Source organism: Populus alba, chromosome 13 (assembly GCF_005239225.2).
Source record: "Populus alba chromosome 13, ASM523922v2, whole genome shotgun sequence".
Lineage (NCBI taxonomy): Eukaryota > Viridiplantae > Streptophyta > Magnoliopsida > Malpighiales > Salicaceae > Populus > Populus alba.
In genome coordinates, this window is record NC_133296.1 from 10732205 (window position 1) to 10757396 (window position 25192).

At 34.1% G+C, this 25192-nt stretch overlaps 1 protein-coding gene and 1 pseudogene across 1 annotated transcript; one reads left to right on the top strand and one right to left on the bottom strand.

The window, feature by feature from the left end:
• The first annotated feature begins 1197 nt into the window (after positions 1-1197).
• Positions 1198-3814, top strand: LOC118045248 (putative receptor protein kinase ZmPK1). Its single transcript, XM_035053830.2, has one exon. It carries the CDS (start codon positions 1418-1420, stop codon positions 3542-3544), a length of 2127 nt encoding a protein of 708 aa, XP_034909721.2. The 5' UTR covers positions 1198-1417; the 3' UTR covers positions 3545-3814.
• An 11482-nt stretch (positions 3815-15296) lies between these two features.
• LOC140954406 (uncharacterized) lies at positions 15297-23751 on the bottom strand (annotated as a pseudogene).
• Between the last annotated feature and the right edge of the window lie 1441 nt (positions 23752-25192).

A 25192-nucleotide genomic window follows, 5' to 3' on the forward strand; every position in this document is an offset into this window, starting at 1 on the left:
ATGCCATTCAAGCTACGTATTAATATGGCCCCCCTCCCATCATCCTTAAGTTTACTAATTTCTGACAATTGATTTGATTTGAAAATTCATTACAGGCAATAATCACAACAACTAATATGAATATATATATATATATATATATATATATATATATATATATATTAAACAGGAGACATTTAAGAGCAATGTCATGCACTTAAAAAATAAAAGGCAAGATAAATTTCTATAGACTAAAGTAGGCGTAGGATATAAAGTTGTTTAATTCAATTTCAATCAATAAAAAAATTAAGCATTGATAATAAGTTGGGAAAAAATAAAATGTCTTTTTATTAAACGATCAAGATTAGTTTACAACACACAAGAGAGGAAAACATATATACAGCTTGTTCTATTTCAAAATAAGATTTATTTATGTATTTGATGAATAAATTAGGATTGTTTGTTTTTTAAATCCCATTTAGTGTTACACTAACTTTTTACTCTGACAATATTAGGATTAAAACAATACAATTTATGAATCTTTTAATTTTAAAATATTGTATATAAAATTATATGTAATTTGAATAGAAATTATTTTATCTGCATTTATAAAAAAATTATGAATTAATTTTTTTATATTTCTAATAAAATTTGCGTCAAGAAATAATAAAAACATTATGAATCATTTTCTCGAGAGGAGTCAAAACCCAAGATATATATATATATATATATATATATATATATTTGTGTGTGTGTGTTTTAATAGTTTAATAAATTTTAAAGTAATTTTATTTTTGATGGATTTTTATTTATTATTTTTCTTGTTTTATAAAGTTTTGGTAATAAAAAATGAAGTCTCAATAAAATATTATATTGGTTGGAATGTTTTAAGAAAAAAAAATACTGTGTTATTTAGGGTTTTACGTAATGTTTAATTAACCAGACCAATTCCTTGAGAGTATTCTTGGTTTCCTTTATGGTTAGGAAATATGATTTATAGAGATTAATGACCGAACATCTCTTTTACGTTCGGTACTTTCCCCTTCAAAGGCTTCTTCAGGTCTATAGTCCTTCCAACCAGCCAAAATTGAAATTCCTTTGAATTGATCTTCCTTTGAATCTGTTTGCATGAATCGTCACCACACATTTATAAAGACATATTCCGGTGTGCAGAGGAACTCTATCAATTTTCTCAAAACTCATGGCTATATCAATTATCTTGCCTTTTCTGCCTTTGATTTTCTTCTCTTCATTTTCATCTTCGACAATTGACAGATTAAGCGGATCCTCATCTTTATCAGTGGAACATGCAGACGATGTTTTGACTTCGCCGAATGGCGATTTCTCGGCGGGGTTTTTCCCTGTCGGAGATAATGCTTACTGCTTTGCTATATGGTTTTGTGAGCCATATAGTGAAGGCAACCGCACCATTGTTTGGATGGCAAACCGTGACCAACCAGTTAACGGAAGAAAGTCAGAGCTTTCTCTACGTAAATCGGGTAATGCCATCATTACCGATGCTGGCCGTCTCACTGTTTGGTCCACAAACACTGTTTCAGAATCCCCTGTGTTTCTATACCTCCATGAAAATGGTAATCTTATACTACAAAACTCGGAAGGTGGTGTGCTTTGGCAAAGCTTCGATTCTCCGACAGATACTCTACTTCCTCAGCAACTACTCACCAAGGATATGCAGCTTGTTTCATCTAGAAGCCAAGGAAACTTTTCTTCAGGATTCTATAAGCTTTATTTTGATGACGATAACGTTCTCCGTCTTCTGTACGGAGGTCCTGAAATCAGCGTATATTGGCCGGATCCGGAGCTTCTGAGCTGGGAAGCTTCGAGGTCAACTTATAACAGCAGCCGAATTGCTTTTCTAGATTCATTGGGTTACTTTAGCTCATCTGACAATTTTACTTTTATGTCCGCTGATTATGGAGAAAGATTCCAGAGAATATTGAAACTAGATTTCGATGGTAATATTCGGCTATACAGTCGAAAATACAGGATGGACAAGTGGACTGTTTCATGGCAAGCCATGTCTCAACCTTGCAGGATTCACGGGACCTGCGGACCTAACAGTTTTTGTAGCTACGTTCCTCAATTTGGTAGGAAATGTTCATGCCTTCCAGGATTCAAGATCAGGGATCGTACGGACTGGTCATTGGGTTGTGTACAAGAATTCAATCTCACTTGTACCAGAAATGAGACACGTTTCCTTAAGCTGTCTAATGTTGAGTTTTTTGGCTACGACTATGGCTTCTTCCCCAATTGCACCTTCGGAATGTGTGAAAACTTGTGCTTGCAGATATGTGACTGCAAAGGATTCCAGTTCAAGTTCATCAAGCACGACCATCCCAGTAACATTCCTTATTGTTACCCAAAGACACAGTTGCTGAATGGGCATCATTCACCAAATTTCGAAGGAGACATGTATCTGAAGGTGCCAAAAACCTTGCCTATTCAAGAAACTGGGTTAGATTGCTCCAGCACAGTTGTCAAGCAGCTGAACAGAACATACACAAAACACCAAGAAAATGCATCACTAAAGTTTGTCGTTCGGTTTGCGATGGTAGTTGGATCGGTTGAGCTCGGTGTCATTTTCATAGTGTGGTGTTTTCTTATAAGAACTCACCGGAACTCTAGCGCAGGTACCCAAAATTACCACAGAATTACCACTGGCTTCCGAGAATTCACCCTTTCAGAGCTAAAAAAGGCGACTCAAGGATTTAGCAAAGAGATTGGAAGAGGTGCTGGCGGAGTTGTTTACAGGGGGGTGTTATCTGATCATAGAATAGCAGCCGTTAAGCGACTGAATGATGCTTACCAAGGAGAGGCAGAGTTCCAGGCAGAAGTTAGCACAATTGGGAAACTTAATCACATGAACTTGACAGAGATGTGGGGATATTGTGCAGAAGGAAAGCACAGGCTTTTGGTATACAAGTACATGGAGCATGGATCCTTGGCAGAACAACTCTCTTCCAATTCACTTGGTTGGGAAAAGAGGTTTGACATCGCAGTAGGGACTGCTAAAGGCCTTGCTTATCTACATGAAGAATGCCTAGAGTGGGTTTTACATTGTGATGTAAAGCCTCAGAACATACTTCTCGACAGCAACTACCAGCCAAAGGTGTCAGATTTTGGATTATCTCGGCCACTAAAAAGAGGTAGCCAAGTTAACGAAGGCTTCTCAAAGATAAGAGGAACTAGAGGTTACATGGCTCCGGAGTGGGTTTTCAATCTGCCCATCACCTCCAAAGTGGATGTTTATAGCTATGGCATGGTATTGCTGGAGATGATCAGTGGAAAGTGTCCAGCAGAGGAGATAGAGAACAAGAGGCTGGTTACATGGGTGAGAGAAAAGATGAAGCAAGCTCCTGAAATGAGCTCTTGGATAGAAATGATCATAGACCCCAAATTGGAAGGAAAATATGACAAGGGTAGGATGGAAATCCTGCTTGAGGTGGCTCTAAAATGTGTAGCTGAAGACAGAGATGCGAGACCAACAATGAGCCAAGTAGTTGAAATGATTTTGCACCAGGAAAATGATTCTGAACTAGTCTAATCCAATGTAAGCATATAATAGTATTAATTCGTGTGTTCTCTATGTTGTGGTAAACTCAATCAGCTATCAACTACCACCTACAACCATTAACCATCGGTTACTTATAATCTACTGTCACCAACTATCAACCACCCAAACACCACTTGAAGTTTAAATTTTTTTATTTTTAATTTGTGTATAAATAAGCAGTTAAGTTTATGTTATTATGTGTGGGAAAGAAAAGAGAGAAACACTAGAGAGAAATAGAGGATGTGTATTAAAAGTATTTTGTTTGTATTTTGTAAGCTTGTTGTTTTGAAATAAAACCGTGTGTTTTATCCCCTCTAAGTATTTCAAAGCCACCACCAGTGGTTTCTCCCACCAATATTTGATATCAGAGCTCTACTCATCAGAAAACAGAAGAGTTTTGGGATATACCCGAATTTTTAAAGTTGTCAAAAACACATTTTGATCATTTCACAGTGAAGGGTTCATCCATACGAACTCATTGGTGCAAAATTCAGAGCCCTACTCATCGGAGAAGAAGGTAGCCCACACGCGTCGCTTGAAAGTTTGGTACCGTAGCCCACACGTAGTCGACTCACCTAGAGGAAGAAGATGACTTAGCCACACGTGCGCCATATTTGAGTTGTGCCGATGCCTAGCCAAGCTGTAAGCTGCACCGCTAGCCGCGTTGAAGAATATTCCTGAGAATATTCCTAGTTCAACCCTAACGAACCGCCCAACATCCATAATCGATTTCCTAATCGGTTTAGCCCATTTCTTCCCTATTTTCAACAAAGTAAGACCAATTCCCTACTGTTTTGAGCATTCTGAATCGATCTATAGTGTCTGTTTTGCCAAATTCAGCTCCCACAAGGTGATATAGTCATTCAAAGAGCAACTACAGAAAATGCATAAACACTCATCCCGAAGCTAACCAAAGACAACTATGATAATTGGTGTATCAAATTGAAGGCATTTCTTGGTTCACAAGAGTGTTTAGAGATTGTGGAATATGGTTATGATGAACTAGAGTCAAAAGAAGCTGAAGATTCATTACAAGAGGCACAAAAACAAGTCCTAAGAGCTAATAGAAAGAAAGACAACAAAGCAAAGACCATCATATATCAAGGTCTTGATGAAGCCACATTTAAGATCACAGCTTCCGTAGAAACATCAAATTAAATATGGGAGGCTTTCTAATAAAATTACAAAGGTGCTAACAAAATCAAGAAGATTCATCTTCAATCTTTACGAGGTGAATTTAAATCAGTGCAAATGAATTCATCAGAATTTATTTCTGATTATCACACAAGAATTATGGTGATAGTCAATTAGATGAGAAGAAATAGAGAAGTCCTTTCAGATGCTCAAATTACTGAGAAAATTTTGAGATCCCCAGATCCAAAATTTGATTTTGTTATTGTTGCTATTGAAGAATCCAAAGAAGTATACAAGTTGATAGTGGATGAGCTTATGAGTTCATTGCAAGCTCGTGAGCAAAAGATTGTGAAAAGAAATAGAGATAAGGCAATTGAGCATGCCTTACAATCAAAGTTGTCCCTCAAGGAGGGCAGGGAGATTTCAATAAGTGGATATACCACTCAAGGAAGGAGTCAACAAAGACGAGGAGGATTTCAACAATTTCAAGAAGAGGATCTTGGAATACAGGATTCAGAGGAAAAGGAGGTAGAAACACCATCACAGGAGGTCGGGGACAACAAGCATTTACTCCTAAAAGAAGAGGAGGCGGTTACAATAATCGTGACAAGAAAAATATCTAGTGTTATAATTGCAATGAATTTGGGCACTATATCACTGAATGTCGAAGGATAGATCCATTAGAGGTATGTGAACAAGTCAACTATGCAGAGGAGGATGCCATCATCAGAGGACCAGCTGCATTATTAGTCCAATAAGGACTAGGTGAGAATCATGAGAATATTTGGTATCTAGATTCTAGAGCCAGCAATTATATGTGTGGCCAACAAGATCTATTTGGTGATCTAGATGAGACCATACAAGGTCTGGTCATATTTGGAGATACCTCAAAAGTTCCAGTAAAAGGTAAAGGCAACATCCTAATCAAGTTGAAGAATGGCGATCATAGCTACATCGCAGATGTTTACTATGTTTCAGCCATAAAGCACAATATGTTGAGTATAGGTCAACTTATGAAGAAAGGTTATACTCTTTACATGAAGAATTGTCATCTAATAGTCAAAGACTACAATGGGAGATTAATTGTCTATATGAAGATGTCTAAGAATAGGATGTTTCCTTTAAACATCCAATATGATGCCGCAAAGTGTTTGAGTGTCATCACCAACAATGAAGAGTGGCTCTGGCACCTAAGGCTTGAACATCTGAATTTCACAAGTCTGAAGATGCTAGCAAGCAAGAAGATGGTCAAAGATATGCCCTACATTGATCATCTAGATGAAGTCTGTGAGATTTGTGTCATCAGCAAACATCACAGATCCAGTTTTGCCAAAGAAGTCAATTTGAAAGCAAATAAGCCACTGGAGTTAGTGCACACAGATGTGTGTGGTCCCATAAAACCTATGTTAACTAGACAAAATAGGTACTTCCTTACTTTCATTGATGATTTTAGCAGAAAGACATGGGTATATTTTTTGAAGAGAAATTTAGAAATATTCAATTGTTTTAAAGATTTTAAAGCAATTGTTAAGAAGCAAAGTGGCTATAAGATTAGAACTGTGAGATCTGATCAAGGTGAAGAATATACAGCAAATGACTTTGAAGCCTTTTATACACAACACGGCATCAAACATTAGACATCAGACATCAAACAACACCAGCTTATACACCACGGCTGAATGGTGTAGCTGAGAGAAAGAATCGAATGATTCTTGACTTGGCAAGAAGTCTACTCAAAGCAAAAAAGCTGCCTAAACAATACTGGGTTGAAGCTGTATCATATGTAGTGTATTTATTGAATTGCTACCCAACTAGAAGTTTGTAAGTTGTCACTCCGGAAGAAGCATGGGGTGGTCATAAACCAAGTGTTACTCATCTTTGAGTCTTTGGTTGTGTGGCATATACAAAGATTCCAGATGCAAGAAGGACCAAACTCGATGATAAAAGCGAGAAATGCATCTTTATCAGATATGGTGATAGAAGGATAGGATACAAGCTGTACAATCCCGTCACAAAAAAGGTAATCATGAGTAAAGATGTTATCTTGGAAGAAGATAAATCTTGGTAGTGGAATGATGATCAAGAAGAAGTAAAATGGATCAGTATGATCCTTGAAGATGAAGTGGAAGTACCAACAATACTTGCAGAAGGTCCGATGTTATCAGCAGATGAGCCACAAAGCCCGGTACATAAATTCCCTGTATTCAATAACCGAAACACACCAGAATCATCATTAACACCACCATCAACATCCTTATTAGAAGGACCAAAAAGGATGAGAAATCTAGAAGAGCTGTATGATGCCACTCAAGTCATGGAAGATACAACTCTATTTTGTTTCTTCGCATATAGTGACCACTTAGCTTCAATGAAGCTATCATAGAAGAGAAATGGATAGAAGCAATGGATGAAGAAATACATGCCATTGAAAAGAATGACACCTGGAAGTTGACTAATCTACTAGAAAATAGGAAAACAATTGGTGTCAAATGGGTCTATAAGACGAAGAAGAATGCAAAAGGTGAAGTACAAAGATATAAAGCAAGATTAGTGGTAAAAGGCTACAAACAAAGAGAAGGCATTGACTATGGAGAAGTATTTGCTCCAGTAGCCCGGCTAGAGATAATCAGACTGATGATCTCACTAGCTGCACAACATAAATGGAAGATCTATCAACTCGATGTGAGGTCAGTATTTCTGAATGGCTTCCTAGAAGAAGAGATCTATGTTAAACAACCACTTGGATACATTAAAGCTGAAAATAAAGGCAAAGTATACAAGTTAAAGAAAGCCCTTTACGGTTTGAAGCAAGCTCCATGTGCTTGGAATATCATAATTGACAAGTATTTTCAAGACAATGGATTTGAAAAATATCCATATGAACACGCAATATATGTGAAGAAAGAAGCAACTGGCAGCATATTATTTGTGTGCCTATATGTTGATGACTTGATATTCACCGACAACAATCCTACCATGTTTAAAAACTTCAAGAAAAGCATGGTATAGGAGTTTGAGATGACCGATATTGGTCTAATGGCACATTTTCTTAGCTTAGAAGTAACGCAGAAAGAAGAAGGGATTTTTGTATCCTAAAGTGGTTATGTCAAAGATATTCTTAAAAAGTTCAAGATAGAAAGCTATAATCCGGTATCAACTCTAGTTGAGAATGGAGTAGAATTGAGGAAGAGTAAAGTTGGAAATGTTGATCCAACTTACTTCAAAAGCTTAGTAGGAAGCTTAAGGTACTTGACATGTACGAAACCGGATATACTTTACAGAGTTGGACTTATCAGCAGATATATGGAGACACTAGACCGGTCTCACTTGAATGCAGCCAAAAGAATTCTTCGCTGCATCAAATGAACAATAAATGAAGGTATGTTTTATACCTCAAGTGAAAAATTCAATCTTGTTGGCTACTTGGATAGTGATTGGGGTAGAGATCTAGATGAAAGGAAAAGCACAACTAGATTTGTCTTTTTCATGGGAGATACATCTTTCACATGGTCATCCAAGAAGCAATTGATAGTAACGTTATCAAGCTGTGAAGCTGAGTATGTTGCTGCCAACTCAGTTGTATGCCATTTAATATGGTTAAGGAATATGCTGAAGTTTTTAGGATTTCCTCAAGAAAGTCCTACAGAGATTTATATTGATAATCAATCAGCAATTGCATTAGCCAAAAATCCAGTGTATCATGAAAGAAGTAAACACATCGATACACGTCATCATTTTATCCGAGAGCATGTGAAGAACAAATAAGTTGAACTGATATCCTGCAAAACAAATGATCAAGTTGCAGATATCTTTACAAAACTATTGAAGGGAGAAATATTTATCAGATTGAAGTTCATGCTTGACATGATATCCCTCGATTGAGTTTAAAGGGGGAATTTGTTGTGGTAAACTCAATCAACCACCAACTACCACCTGCAGCCACCAACTATCAACCACTCACCACCTACAACCACCAACTATCAACCACCCAAACACCATTTGAAATTTGAATTTTCTTACTTTCAATTTGTGTATAAATAAGCAGTTAAGTTTATGTTATTATGTGTGGGAAAGAAAATAGAGAAACACTAGAGAGAAAGAGAGGGTGTGTATTAAGAGTGTTTTGTTTCTATTTTGTAAGCTTGTTGTTTTGAAATAAAACCATGTGCTTTATCCCCTCTAAGTGTTCCAAAGCCACTACCAATGGTTTCTCCCACCAACACTCTAAGCATATAGGTCTGTGTTTCTGTGTATGTTAGTATAAGGTAGTGATCTATGTATTTTCCTCTAGTCAGAATAATAGTATATGCTTTTCACAAGGATTTGTGTCCTTCGGAATGCTTTCAGTAGTGTTGTCTCGTGCGCTAGTTTTTAGTATTTATGAAAGTGATAATGCGAAGAAATCTCTTTGTCGAAAACATCTCGTGTCTTGACGAAGAATATGTATAACTGTGAAAAAAAACTGATTAAATTAATTAGAATTTTAAAGAAATAATTGGTTCAGTTTCAGTTTTATAAGTTTGAAATCGAAAAAACCAAACCAAAACCGGAAAAAAAAAAAATGAGCCACATCAGAAAAAATCCGAGCCAAACTGAAAAAACCGAAAAAAACTGGACTGAAAAAACCAGTTTTTTCTAAAATAACTTAACTGAACCGCAACCGATCGGTTTGAACCGGTTCCAGTTCAATTTCGGTTATTTAAAAAAAAAACCGGTTTGGTAATTATTTTTTATAAAAATCAAACCCAACAAAAAAATAATCACCCCTATTAAATACATTAAAGCTCTCCAAAAGGGTGGTCTAAAGGGTTAAATATATAAATTTTAAAAAATATATCAAGAAAGAGTTGTTCATAATAATTAAATATTAAAATAACAGTTATTTTTTCTCGTAAAAGCTACAAAATAAAATGCATATGCAAATGCTTATCCTCGATTTTTATTTTTATTTTTGATGTTTTGTTATTATTTTACTAAAAAAATAATTTCTATTCTTATAAACACATCATACAATTACGGTTTATTTACATAAAATAGCAATTAAAATATTTAAAGATAATTGCAATAATATTTTTTAATGGTTGTAGAATTAAAAATAACAATTAAGAAATTCAATATTATTTAGAAAACATTAACTAAATACTTTAAAATAATAAAAGGGAGGGCATTAATTAAAATTTAAATAAATTATTAATGCAAAGTAAAAATAAATAAATAAATAAATAAAAAGGGAGAGTTTTAATGGAATAAAAGAGGGGGATAGTGATAAGCTTGAAAAAAACTTCACTCAATTTGAGTGTTATTAGCAAAAACAAAGAACTTTGGAAGTTAAAATCAATTTAAGGTTTTTAGATGGATATTATCTAAAAAACAACAAGTAGAGAGAGAGAGAGACAGAGGAGGATATTTTTCTTTTATATTGTGTTTAGAGAATCTTCTTTTTTTTGTTGCTAAAACACAACATTTTATAGTAAAAAAAACCTGAAAAAATCTATATATTATCTAGAAAAAAATCTTTCAGCTTCTTTGAGTGGCAACCCTATTCCTCTGTTATTTATCCACATAGAGTTGTAATAGAATTGTAACTTGTAATAATTTAAAGACATTAAAAAAAAAAAAAAGGGAGAGAGATAGAAAAAAAAAAAAAGAAAAAAAGAAAAAGAAGGAGAACTCAATTGATCCTAGATCCAATAAGTCTAACATAAAAACTTGGCCTATTTACCTAGCCGAGTGTGGAGACTCAAAACTGAGCCTCATGGCCTCTCATCCCAACTAATTGTGAGATTAGGTTGGATTAGATTGGGTCTAGGTCCAACAAAGTTCAATTATTCAAAGTAAATTTTTAATTCATCCATCATGTGTTTGTTTTTCTAATTTGATGAAAGATGGATGCTAACATTTATTTATTTTTATTTTTATTAAAAATATTTTTTTTGTTTAACTTTATTTCAAAATAGTTTCAAAATATTTTCTCAAGTGCCACTGGGGAAGAAACATAGAATGTAAGATGATTTCAAAAAAAAAAAATTTGTTGGTTTAGGACTCATAAGCGTTTAATAACCAAAATATATTTTGGCTTTTGTGTATCATGCTTGCGTATTCCCATGTATTTTTCCCTGAAGTCGCAAAAATGCATAAAAATATAACCCAAACTTGCTCTCATTTCTTAACTACGAAACTTCCATAAACTCTATGACTACCAAAATTTTATTGCTTCTTCTACCACTGATATTATCCTTTTCCTTCTCAACTTCATCTTCTGATAGTTTAAGCAAAGGCTCATCTCTCTCAGTGGAGAACCTAAATGATATTTTGACTTCACCAAGCTTTTCTCCGCTGGATTCTCTCAGTGGAGAACCAGTTGCTTCGCAGTATGGTTTCGTAGACCTTGCTGTGACGGGAACTGAAACTGCACTACATTTTGGATAGCAAACCGTGACCAACCTGTCGATGGAAAACAATCAAGTCTATCTTGGTTGAAATCTGGTAATCTTGTCCTAACCGATGCCGTTCGGTTCACCGTTTGGTCTCCAAACGCTTTCTCACAATCTTCAGTGAATTTACACCTCCATGACAATTGAAATCTCATCTTAGTTGACTAGAGGCCAGTGTAATTCTTTGGCAAAGCTTTGATTTTCCCACAAATACTCTCCTTGCGGAGCAGCCACTCATGAAAGACAAGAAGCTTGTGTTATCGAGAAGTTTCTTCAAGCTTTATTTCGACAACGATAATGCTCTTCGTCTTCTTTATGACGGTCCTGATACCTCGAGCATTTATTGGCCAGATACAGAGCTGATGAGCTGGGAAGCTGGGGCGGTCAACGTACAACAGTAGTAGAATTGCTGCTTTTTATTCTTTGGGCAACTTTAGCTCTATTGATCGTTTTACTTTTATGTCAGCAGATGATGGTGTAGGGTACCAGAGAAGATTGAAGATTGATTTCGATGGGAATCTTCGATTACACAGCCAGGAAGATGGGAGAGACACATGGGTTGTTTCATGGTAAGCGCCCCTGTCTCCACCTTCTAGGATTCATGGGACTTGTGGACCAAACAGTAATTGCAGCTATGTTCCTGATTTTGGAAAATGTTCTTGCCTTCCAGGATTCAAGATCAAGGATCATACAGGCTGGTCTTTGGGTTGTGAACCAGAGGTCAATCTTTCTTGTGGTGAAAATGAGACTGGCTTCCTTCAACTGACTAATGTCGAGATTTTAGCTATGATTTTGGCTTCTATCCTAATTACACCCTAGAGACCTGCGAGGATTTATGCTTGCAGACGTGTGATTGCAAAGGTTTCCAGTTAAATTCATCAAGCATGACTATCCTAGTAATATTCCGTATTGTTTCAAAAAGACAGCATTGCTAAACGGACATATTTGGCCAAATTTCGGAGAACTTGATTAGTGTAAAATATTCATATGTTTTTATTTGTTTTACATTATGCTTTTTAATGTGTTTTGAACTTATTTGAGTTTATTGAAAGTTATTTTTATGAGTTTGGCATGTAGAAGAGACTTCATGAATTAATTATTAAAATATTAAAAATTTTGCATTTCATGTTTTGGATGTAATTTCTTGTAACAAATTTTCCGTCAAGTTAGAATTCCTAAATGAGAACATGGGCTTAATCTAAGTTGAAGTACACATGTCAAGCTTTCCATGAAGATATCATTGGCAAAAACCCAATCTTATTTGGATCTCTAATCAGACTTGCAAACTCGGGTCATAATCCTACTTTAAGCAGGATTCTCTGGTTTCACAGTAAATATTCAAATAGAAATATCTTGAGCTTCAGTTATCAAAATTAGAAGATTCAAAAGCTCAAATTCATCTACATATCTAGTACTACAACTTTTATGTGGGTTATAATTCAGATAACATCATTTTCAAGGCCAAACATTGGATGCAATCTGGAGGATGAGATGGGTTTCCTACTCTATTAAGGAAACCAACAATGTCCAGCATCCTCCTATGGTTGAGAGTTTGACATAAAAAAAGATGGGCCTTAGTACCCAAGAAAGATTCATATCAAGCCTCTAATGAATGAATGAATACAGCTTGGATAGTCGGATATTGCAACAAATTTGGAAGTATAGCAGAATTGTTACTGCAGCAGAATCAGTTTTCAACACAAATTCTGAGAGATTTCTCCAACCTTAAAGACTAGATAAAAAATGAATGAATTTAGAATCATGAAGAATCCCATTTAGTTTAAGAATCCTGAAGATTTCGGCAGCAAAGGTGGAGTATAAAAGGAGCATAACACAGCTGAAACAGGGGTCCGAGAAACATTCATTTCTTCTCTGCTTTGATCAATTTTCCAACAACCATGAATTAAACTCGTGAATTCGATTAAAGAGAGACACACACCATCTCCATTAGCACGTTGTGAGAAGTAACGTTATCATTGTAATTCTTTCATATTTAAGTATTTATTTTTCCTTGTTTAGAATTATGCAATTGATTGTTATTCAAGCTTATTGAATTGTTTTGAGATAGCATGTATGCTTTCTAGTTTCTTTCAATCTGTAATTGTTGTTAGGGACTAGAGTAAGAAGCAAAGGAAATAATTTGATTGCTGTAACTCTTATCTTGATTTATTAGAGAAGAAAAAACTAAGTTAAAATTGTCAAGCTTTTTAACATTTGCTTAGAATAAATGCATAGATTTTATTTCTAAGACTACTGTCGAGTTAATGAAAATTCCTTTCAATATTACATTCGCTTGATGGTAAGAAATTGATTAGAGAGCTTTTCTTAATTAATGTACTCGTAATCTCATCGATTTCCTTCAGCTTTTATATTTATTTTACTTCGATGATCAATAGATTTATAGGATTGGATGTGTGGACCCTTGAATTGATTTAACAACATACCAATTTATTATTTTCATAATTATTGCTTCTTGATTTTTTTCATTCAAATCTCCTATTCTTTCTCATTTTAGTATATTGTAAGAAGATTAAATGAAATTTCCCTTGGGTTCGACCTGGTTTTCACAATCATACCATAATTTTATTTTCATTTTATAGTAAAGTCAGAATTATTCCGAGGACCAACCAAATTTTGGCGTCATTGTTGGAGAAGTTTTTATCTAATTTTCTTTCAATAGTAAACTAATTTATGCCAAGATCATCTTGTACAGGTGAACTAGTTTTTAATATAGAAGCTGAGAGAATCGCTAAAGCAAATAGGAAGGCAAAGAGGCAAGAGGGGAACCTGCCAACCGTAACGCTTTCAACCAACAATTCTGAAAGCGAGAAAGAAGCAGAGGCTTTTGAAAGCATAGCACAACATAGATTCATAGAACATTAAAGGAGTTAAGCAACTCCCAACATGAACGAACAACCATTACGGATTGAATTTTCAAATATTGTTGTAGCCTTTGAGTTAAAATTTGGTTTGATTCATTTACTAACACCTTTCCGAGGCTTTGCAGGTTAAGACCCTCATAAGAACTTGAAGGAATTCCATGTGGTTTGTTCAACCATGAAGTCATGAGTGACAGAGGAACATGTTAAATTGAGGGTTTTTCCATTCTCTTTGGCAGACAGGGCAAAGGACTAACTTTATTACCTTCCTTCAGGATCAATACTGACATGGAATGATTTAAAGAAAAAGCTCTTGGAAAAATTCTTTCTAGTCTCATGGGCTAGAACAATTTATAAAGAAATTAGTGGAATTCTCCAAAACAATAGGGAAACGTTATATGAATATTGGGAACGTTTTGATCAGTTGTGCGCAAGGTGCCCACATCACCAAATTTTTGACCAATTGTTCCTGCAATATTTTTCACTACACCATTAAACAGTTTTACCGACGAATTAATTTCGTTGGTGTAAGACACGCAATTCGTTAGAAATATTTTTATCGTTAGAATCACCGATAAAATCCATCTGTTGAAATATTGATCATCGGTAATTCCCATTTCTGTCGCTACTTATGTTAGAAAAAAAAAACATCGACGGTTTTATAGACAAACAAAGTGCACCAACAAAAATTTCGTGCTAGAACTTTACCGACAGACTTATTCCATCTATATATCCACTGGTAAATCACCAATGACCGACTTCATCAGTGATTGTAGCATGGGCAGTAAATATTTAAGAACTCTCTGTAAAATATCGACTCATACAATCTATTGATATTGTCAATGGTAAATCACCGATGGAATAACACCGTCGATGATTATGGCATGGGCAGTAAATTTTTTTCAACTCTTAGCCTAATACCGATGAATCTATTCCGTCTATAAGACCATTAGTATTTATTTAAAAATATTTTTTTAAAAAAATAATTTAGAATAAATAATTTATTTTAAAATATTATATTGATTAATAGTAAAAAAAAAAACTAATTAACCAAATAAAATTGTACTAAACATTAAAAATATAAAAATAATGTTAAATAATATTCATCCAAATATTCATCACAAATTTAATTTGTTTCAAAAAACAAAAATTAAACTAGAATAATGGCGGAGGAGGAGGAAGAGGCTGGTTGTTCCTAGGACCGTACGGTCAAAAAGGTGTTGTATATGTATCATCACCTATCCTTGATCTAATGTCCATGACCATTTGATATAGCTATTCATAATTCATCAAGAGTCATTCATATTGTTGTTTCAAGGTCATGAACTCCTCAGACTGGGTGCTCGATACTAATGGAGAGCTCCCAACGATTGAGACACTACAGGTCGGCCGCAAGTTTTCGGCCGTAGTGTTGGAAAGCCCATAAACCCGATTTTTATCAGGTCCGCCAGACGATCCTACCTCCATCCACAAATCCGGATCAAAATCCGGATGGTTCGAACGATCGTTCCCATATCTCTCCCTCAACCGGCTATTATAGGTCTCCTAAATTTTTTTAAAAAAATCATCATATTCAATTCAAGAAAATAATAACTTACAAAATAAAATGATTGAACGAACATACCATGATGTGTTGAGCACGGTTATCCACAAATTGTTACACCTCCTTTTAGCGGTCTTCACTTCGCACATGTGTCTTGACAAACAGCTCCATTGGGCTTGGCTCACATCCAAGAGACGAAGCCTGTAAGAAAAATTAATTAATGATGTATTTCATTTAAGTTGATCTTACCATCCGCTTTGCATGTGCACTGAATGGAATGAAGCCACCGGTGTGCGTTGTCACCGATGAATTTGTCGGTTTTGGTTGTCGACACCAGAATGTGAGCACTATACAAATCGCTCAGACATTACATGCTCAATATATTGTGTCCATATATCCCCCGACATGAATGGCGGTTTGAATTCCCGCCAAACCGCCACCTCATTCTAGCCTTCTAGACCATTATTCTCACATATCTTTTTGCTTTTTTTTTTTGTCATATAAAAAATCACGCAACCTACTTCCATAGTAACAAATTAGAATTTAGAGCATAAAATTATAAAACAAAAAATTATATTATTTTTTATGTTACCTAGTTGTCGCATGATTTTCCCATACCCTCCTCACAACATTGTTGTTCACGCTATCCCACTCAAATTTGTGTTGTGTATAAATAATTCATTTAAAATAAAAATAGTACAAGATATAAAATTTAAAAAATAATTTATTAAAAATAAGTTGAAATTATAAGTTAACACCTACTTGAAATCGTCAAAACCATGCATCGATATTAGGTCTCCACTCAGGATGTCTGGAAACCTGACTCTATTGAAATAATTGAATCTCCATCGACAATTTAAACGCCGATGTTATTGTTCGGGCAACCTCAATGTTTGTGAACCTGAAATGAAATAAAATTAATATAATATTAATTAGTTGTTCATAAATTATGTTATAAGTATATAAAAAAACTAAAACCTAAACAAAGTGACAATGAAAGGTTATCCATCCAATGTGCCTAGTACTTGTGGGTGAATTGACCCCGCTTTGCAGGCACACTGCCTCTGCGCTATGAAACCACACTAGAAAAGGCAACATCACAAGTTGGCTCAGGTGCCTCTTCTTGATCAACACCTAAGGATAAGTCATCCTCACTGCTAGAAGAACTAGCTGCAACTGTTTGCTAACAACATTATGTTGATTTCATTCTACACATCTACATAAATTTATATGAATAATTATATAATTAAATTCAATTATTTAAAAACAATTTGACAGCACCTCCCCTATACTGGAAACTATCCACAGTTTTCAAACCTGCTAATATTTACAATAACCACAAATCAATTAACTCCATTGGAAAATCTTATATACAACCTAACATCTATAGAAATTTAACATTTATATATTTTCAACTAACATCTATAGAAATACATTAATGGCAATTAAAATTAATGGAAATAATAAAAAAACATAATAAGCAATAATAGAATAAAATTGAGATAAAATAATTAAATTTAATTCTTCAATTCCAATTACCATCGCCAAGGTAAATTCAACAATAACAATTAAAATTCAACAAAATTTTCAAATAATTATTACAATACAAACAATAAAATAATTAAATTTTCATTCTACACATCTACATAAATTTATATGAATAATTACATAATTAAATTCAATTATTTAAAAAACATTTGTTAGCACCTTCTCTATATTAGAGACTACCCACAATTTTCATACCTACAAATATTGATAATATCCACGAGCCAATTGACTCCATTGCAAAATCTTATGTACAACCTAACATCTATAGAAATTTGACATCTATATATTTTCAATTAACATCTATACAAATTCATAAATAAGAATTAAAATTAATTGAAATAATAAAAAACATAACAATCAATAATATAATAAAATTAAGATAAAATAATTAAATTTAATTCTATATTTCAATTAACATTTTTAAAGTAAATTCAATAATAACAATTCAAATTTAACAAAAGTTTCAATTATTATGGCAATACAAACAATAAAATAAATTGAACAAATAAAAGAAAAAACTAAAGACTTTAGGAATGAAAAATGTTTACCTTAATAGTGTGTTGATTTCAAGATTTTATCTATGAACAATACACAAAATAAAAAACACAACAAAAATAATCATAACTAAAATTAAAAAAATTAAAAAAATACAAAGATAAAGAAAGGAGAATACATATCTTTTTAATATGTTGAAAACTACAATCAAAATAATAAAAATTCGCACCAATTCTTACAAAAACAAAACAAAAATGGAGAGGAGAAGAGAAGATGAAATGAGAAACAGAGAAAAAATAAACCACTGAGGGGGGTTTTATACTACAATTTTACTAACAACTTTACCAATGGACATTAGAATAATATTTTCATGGCGGTGGCTCAGTATATTTTGAATCTTGCACTAAATTTTTAAAAATACCTCCAAAATTTTGGAAGTACATCGGCACGTCTGTAGATATAGAGGTGTCAGAGCACGCATATTGGAATTTCCAGCGTCTGTCGGTGGTTCTGTTGGTATCCGCACCAACCAACCTAACACTCTAACAGTTGCACGCACCTCTATAATGATATACCGACGGTCTATTTTTCGGAAACAACATCGATGATTGTGGCATGAGCAGTAAATATTTTGCAACTCTTAATAAAATACTGATGACCTCAGGCTGTCGGTATGACTGTCTATGATTGTGGCAAATGTAGTCAATTTTTCACAACTCTTGGTAAAATATCGACAGATGATTCTATCAGTATGGACATCGATATTTGTCATACTTTTAAATATTTTTTTTGGTATTGCCTATTTATCCTCCTACACAAACGCTTAAATTGCATACTTACCGCACAACACAATGACAACAGTAAACAATTATAAAATAAATATTTTATGTTCGAAAATATCATCCATAATATTACATTATAAAAAACAGCTTTACACTTTCATTTTCTGATCATATTTAGTCAAAATTTTCATCTTCGTCCTCAATTGAATTATTATCATCTTTAATGTGGTTATCATCATCTTCATCGACATTTGCTAGTCAACTAGAACTCAAAACAACATTTAACTGCTATTCGTCAACATCAACAAGACTATCATTGAAAACACAAAAATTTGAATTTTCTTCTAAGTCAATCAAAGGAACAACTTGATATGGTTCAACCAACTCACTAACTTGAAAGACTTCATCTATCACACTTGTGTCTTCGTTCTCATCTTGAACAACCTCGACACAAACCCTGGGTTTTGTTTTTAAAATGGATAACCAATTAACTCTTGATTGGTCCTTTCTAAAGGAAGTGGTGTATGTGTAATAAACTTGTTGGCATTGCTTTGTGAAAATAAAGACATCATTTATGTTGTGGAGTCTAGCTTTTGAGTTGATTTCAACGAGACCATAATGAGGATCTACTCTAATTCCTTTGTCAGTTGTATCATACCAATAGCATTTGAATAAAAATACTCTATTCTGCTCGTTATGATATTAAAATTCAACAACCTCTTCTAATTTTCCATAATAGTGAACTTCAAACTCACAACAAGTCAATCCCTTAATACAAACATACTTATTGTATGTTTTTCTTCCATGCCCATATTCTTCAGTATGAAACTCATATCTATTGATAAAATACTCGTTAAAGCACTTGACTTTTCTTTTAGGGCTTAGACTTAGTAAAGACAATAAAATAGCAGCACTACCTCCCATTTGATAAACCTTATATATCAAATACAACAATAATCAATAAATGGACATTCTGTAATATTGACGTATAGTTACCTTGCAAGAGATAATGAGTTTGTGATAGGACTTACATGTGTTCTAAACCACGTGGTAAATTGTTCATCTTGTAATTGAAAGATTTAGGATTTGGTCAGTTGTGAGTTATTGAACAATTAATATCGTCAATTTGCCTACAAGGTTGTTCCAAATTATATGAGTTTATGATATCACAATATATAAATAGTACACTCTTGACAAAGTTTAAGTAGTACATCTACTTACTTAATAAAAGGTCTCAACTTATCACAATTAAATAGAATATAATTGTGCGCTTGTCTGAACTCTATTTCGGATAAATATCTTCGTCTTATAACATTTTTAGGTGTGGGTCGTCTAAGATTGGAGAATATTGACAAGTTTCCACTTTAAGACACTTCACCACCATCATCATGCCATGGAACACGGTTAATTCTCGTTCTTAAATAAGGTTCAAAATAGTACTAGATAAATGTTGAGATCTCCTCAACAATATAGGCCTCCTCACATATTGAAGCCTCAACATGCACCTTGTTCTTAACCTTTTTCTTAAGATTGAACAAGTACATATGTATATAGAATTAAACAAAAAATATCAATTAAAAAAATGAAAAAACTTTTAATTATGAATTACATTACAACTATAATATCTAACCTCTCGAATGGATACATCCATCTATACTAGTCCGGTCCTCCAACTTTTACCTCATACGATAAATGTAGGGGTAGATGCTCAATTGAGTCAAAAAATAATGGAGGGAATATCATCTCAAGTTTGCATATTGTCTCGACGATATTAGTTTCAAGCCTTTCAATATGATCAACATTCAACTTGCCAGAGCATATATCTCTAAGGAAATGACTGATCTTCGTGAGTACATGTCATATCCCCTTTGGCAACAAATCACGAAAAACTAATGGAATGAATGTTTGCATAAACATGTGGTAGTCATGACTCTTCATTCCATATAATCTGCATTCCTCTATATTAACCAGCCTTGATATGTTTGAGGCATGTCCATCGGGAAAACACAGACTCTTAAGTCATTTATAGACTAGTAGTTATGTATTTTTCTCTAACACAAAGCTTGCTCCGGGTTTTGCGGCCTGTGACCCATCAAAAACCAACTTCATATTTTTTCAGGTATAGAACAATGCTAAATCCAATTTAGCCTTAATGTTGTCCTTTGTCTTCCCCTTCACATCCATAAAGATGTTGAAAATATTCTCAAACATGTTCTTTTTTATGTGCATGATGTCAAGGTTATGGCAGAGGAGATTGGTCTTTCAATAAAGAAGCTACCAAAAAATACTTCAGGTTATCCAATTATGGGTCATACCAAAACCAGGAAACTTCTGCTTACCTGATTGGAAACCAAACACAATGTCACCGTACTCTGATACAACATCATGTAATTCATCACCAAAAAATACACAGGGGTGCAACATCCTTTTCAACTATGCTAACAAAAAAATCTTTTTTGTTCTTTCTGTACCTATGATTCATTGCAAGAAACGATGGTGACAGTAAAAACAAAAGAAGCTTCACCTTTGTTTGTTAGCGTGAATGCCTTGCTTTGTTCCATACATTATGGACATGCTACTTTTTCATGCGTGCTCCAACCAGAAACCATTCCTTAAGTTGGAAAATCGTTGATAATCCACATCAAAGCCGCTTTCATAACAAAATTATGTTTCATTGATATATCATAAGTCAAAGCTCTAAAGGACCATAATGGTGTCAACTTATCAATCAATGGTCGAAAACAAACATCTATATTCCAGCTAGGACTACACGGACCTAGAATGATCATAGATAAAAACATGAACTCCAACCTCATATAAATCCCCAGTGGCAAGTTATAAACCATCGGTATGACAGGCCAACAAGCATAAGGAGCAGCAAATTACTTGAATCGGTTAAATCCATATGTACACTACCCAAGACACATGTTCCTTGATTCATCTAAAAAATAAGGATGCACACTATTAAAGTGTTTCTATGCTTCATTGTTAGAAGGATGCACCAGCACTCCATCAAACCGTATTATATGATTAGTGCCATATCATGTGCTCACCAATCCTTGGTGACATGAATAGCCTCTGCAATCTAGGTTTGATTGGGAAGTATCTAAGTTTCTTATATGCCACAAGATTTTTTCCCATTCCAGTTCTGGGTTTGTAATGGGAATGCCCACATGTCATGAACACGGTCAACTCAGAATTTTCAAGGTAGTAAATCATGCAGAAGTTAGGGCACATGTCAATTTTCTAGTATCTTAAACCGAGGGGTTTCATTATGGACTTAGTAGTATAAAAGTTCTCTTTAAGCTTGTTCCATTCCCTTCAAGTAAAATGCCTCTCGCATATTCCATAATTTTATCACAACTGACCTCACTCAACCCGTGATTTGACTTGATGGTGAACACTTGTGCTACGACCAATAATTTATTATGGTTTGTGCACCCATCCCATAATGGTTTGTTAGAATCTTTCAACAGATCAAAAAATCTTGTTGCATCTGCATTAGGTTCTTTTTCTACAATTGGATATTGACTGATATTACCTTGATTCATTCTCATTACATCCATAACCATATTCCTATAACGATTATTGTTGTCATTTACAACTTCATGCACGTTGCTAGCATTAGAAGTTGACTTGACCACCCTTTCTACCATGCTCTCATTAGGAATAAATAGTTCTTCGTATGCATAACAACACAGGTAATCCTCCATGAACCCTTTGGTTAAAAGATGCATCATTACAACATCTGGATGCAGAAAATTTTTATTTTTATACTTCCTACATGGATACCTAATATCGCCATCAGTAAAATTCCTCGAAATAGATGTTGCAAAATTAATAAAACTCTAAACCCCATTACAATAATCCATCCTCCACAATCCTTGGGGCAAGTCTCCATACATCCATGACTTCTATCAAACCTCTATAAAATTATGATGACAACATGTATTAATTAATTATGTTGTGTATATAAATTTGCAAAAATATTGGTTTGCCCTAACATTATCTAACAAACTAAAAAACACTTATGTTAAATATTCATTATCAATTATCAATTATCAACCTCCATACAAATTTATACATATATAAATTTATGAAAATTACAACTTCGCAATAGAATTGATAAAAATTAAAACGGACTCGTTAAATAAGCTATAATTATTTAATCACAACACATGTAATTTGGTGCAATTCAAACAAAGTTTCAACAACTTACAAAAAAAAAATACAATTTGACAAAATCTAAAACAAACTATAACAACTACAAAATTATACATTCATACTACAAGTTTCTTTGACAAATAACAATAAAACAAGTACATACGTTAACAAAATACATATACTAAAAAAAATAAAAACTATTAAAATTGACATTTAAATGTGAAAATTAAAAAGGATAGATTTACTTACAAAAAATTGATAAAATCCATAATAAATTAGAGAATGGATGTTGTGACTACGTACAAAAGTATAAGAAAGATGAGTGCTTGTGTTGAGAAGAGGGGATATTTTTAGGGGGATGGGTGGTTGTTCGCAGTTTGGGAGGGGAGATGATGCATTCTACTATTAAGACACAACTTTCAGAACTAACTTCTCTTGTGAGACAAGTAGCGTTGATACAAGTTAGGCAATCCAAAGTGTGTGGCATTTGTGTAGTCCCAAAACATTCTACTGATATGTGCCCACAACTTCAAAAAGATACAACCCCTCAAGTGAATGCAATAGGAGGGTTTAGTAATCAACCAAGAAAGTATGAACCATAGTCAAACCATTACAACCTCGGTTGGAAAAACCACCCAAACTTGAAGTATGGTCAGCCTCCAAATCAGCAACCCTTTCGGTCATATTCATATGAAAGTTCAGCTTTTCCTCCTCACCAAGCATCAAATATAGGTATGTCTTTAGAATAAATTGTGAAATCTTTAGCCACTACTACGCAAATGTTCCAACAAGAAACAAGAGCTAGCATCCATAATTTGAAGACTCAAATTTCACAACTTGCAACGTTTGTGAGGAACACTAAGACAAATAAAGGGAAGTTGTCATCTCAAGCTAAATTAATCCAAGAGAAAACGTAAGTGCCATGACTCTTAGAAGTGAAAGAGAACTGCAAACCATGCTCCCAGCTGCAACGCCAGAATCAACAGCAAATAGGCTACTAGTTTCAACCCCAAATTCAACAGCTATTGTGCTGCCAACTGCAATATCAAATTCAACATGAAATATATATACCGCCAGCTACAACCCCAAATTCAGCAGCTGTTGTGCAAACTACCCAGCCTATTGTGACACTAGAATTAACAACAATAAAGAACAACAAGCTGGAAACAAAACCAGCAATCTTGGATACACCAAGAATAGAGTTACACTGTAAGCCCATCTTTCCTATCACTAAGAATTTAGTTCCATCTCCATTTCCTAGCAGATTAGTGAAGGCAAGGAAGGAAGAGTCATAACATGATATTTTTGAAACCTTCTGGAAGGTTGAAGTTAACATTCCATTGTTGGATGCGATCAAGCAAATTCCGTGATATGAAAAATTTCTCAAGGAACTGTACACCAATAAAAAGAAGTTGAACATTGATGAGCAAACAAGAGTTGGAGAGAATGTGTCTGCAGTCGTACAAATGAAATTGCCTAAAAAATGCAAGGATCCAGGTATGTTTACTATACCATGTATAATTGGAAATCATAAGGTACAAAGAGCTATGCTTGATTTAGGCTCTTTGATCAATGTTATGCCACTTTTAATTTATAAGGTTTTGAATCTAGGACCTTTAAAAGAGACAAGGGTAATAATTCAATTGGCAGATAAGTCTAGTTCATACCAAGAAGGCGTCATTGAGGATGTTTTAATTAGAATAAATGAGTTGATTTTTCCTATGGATTTTTACATTATAGATATAGATGATGAATTTGTGTCAAACTCAACTCATATATTGTTAGGTAAACCATTTATGAAAACAACAAGAACTAAGATTGATGTGCATAAATGAATTTTATCTTGTGAGTTTGATGAGGAAATAGTAACATTTAACATTTTTTATGCTATGAAATATCCCAATGACTCTGAATTTGTTTTCCATGTTGATGTAATTGACCCCATTGTGCAAGATGAATTTGAGCAAAATTTTTTGCAAGATGAGTTGAACTTTGTATTATAGCAAAGCAAGACAGATAGGGATGCAAGGTTGTAGAATAATGAAGACATAAAGGAAACAATTATGTCTTTGTATTCACTATTTCAAATGACAAACAGGTTAGTAAACTCTCATTTACAACTACTTAATTCTCATGAAAGGGTTTTACCCTCTGTTGAACAAGCGCCAAAGTTGGAATTGAAGTCTTTGCCCAACATTTGAAGTATGTGTACTTAGGAAAAGGTGAGACATTACCAGTGATCATTGCAAATGATCTCATGGAAATAAGAGAAGAAAATTTTTTAAGGGTTTTAAGAGAAAATAAAACAGCTATCAAATGGACTTAAGTTGATATAAAAGGCATAAACCTTGCAATCTGCATGCATAGAATCTCACTGAAAGATGATGCCAAACTCGTGAGAAAGCCACAACGTAAGCTGAATTCAACCATGAAGGAAGTGGTAATGAAGGAAATTTTGAAGCTATTTGGCCGAGGAATCATCTATTCCATATCTAATAGTCACTATGTTAGTCCAGTGCATGTAGTTCCTAAAAAGACAGGTTTGACTCTTGTTCCTAATGAACAAAATAAACTTGTGCCCATTAGAGTTCAAAATGGGTGAAGAATGTGCATCAAGGTTAGGAAATTGAATGCGACAACAAGAAAGGATCATTTCTTAA

What these genes read in the sequence shown, in the direction of transcription:
- LOC118045248 (XM_035053830.2), top strand. Translation starts at nt 1,418, where the DNA reads ATGGCAAACCGTGACCAACCAGTTAACGGAAGAAAGTCAGAGCTTTCT.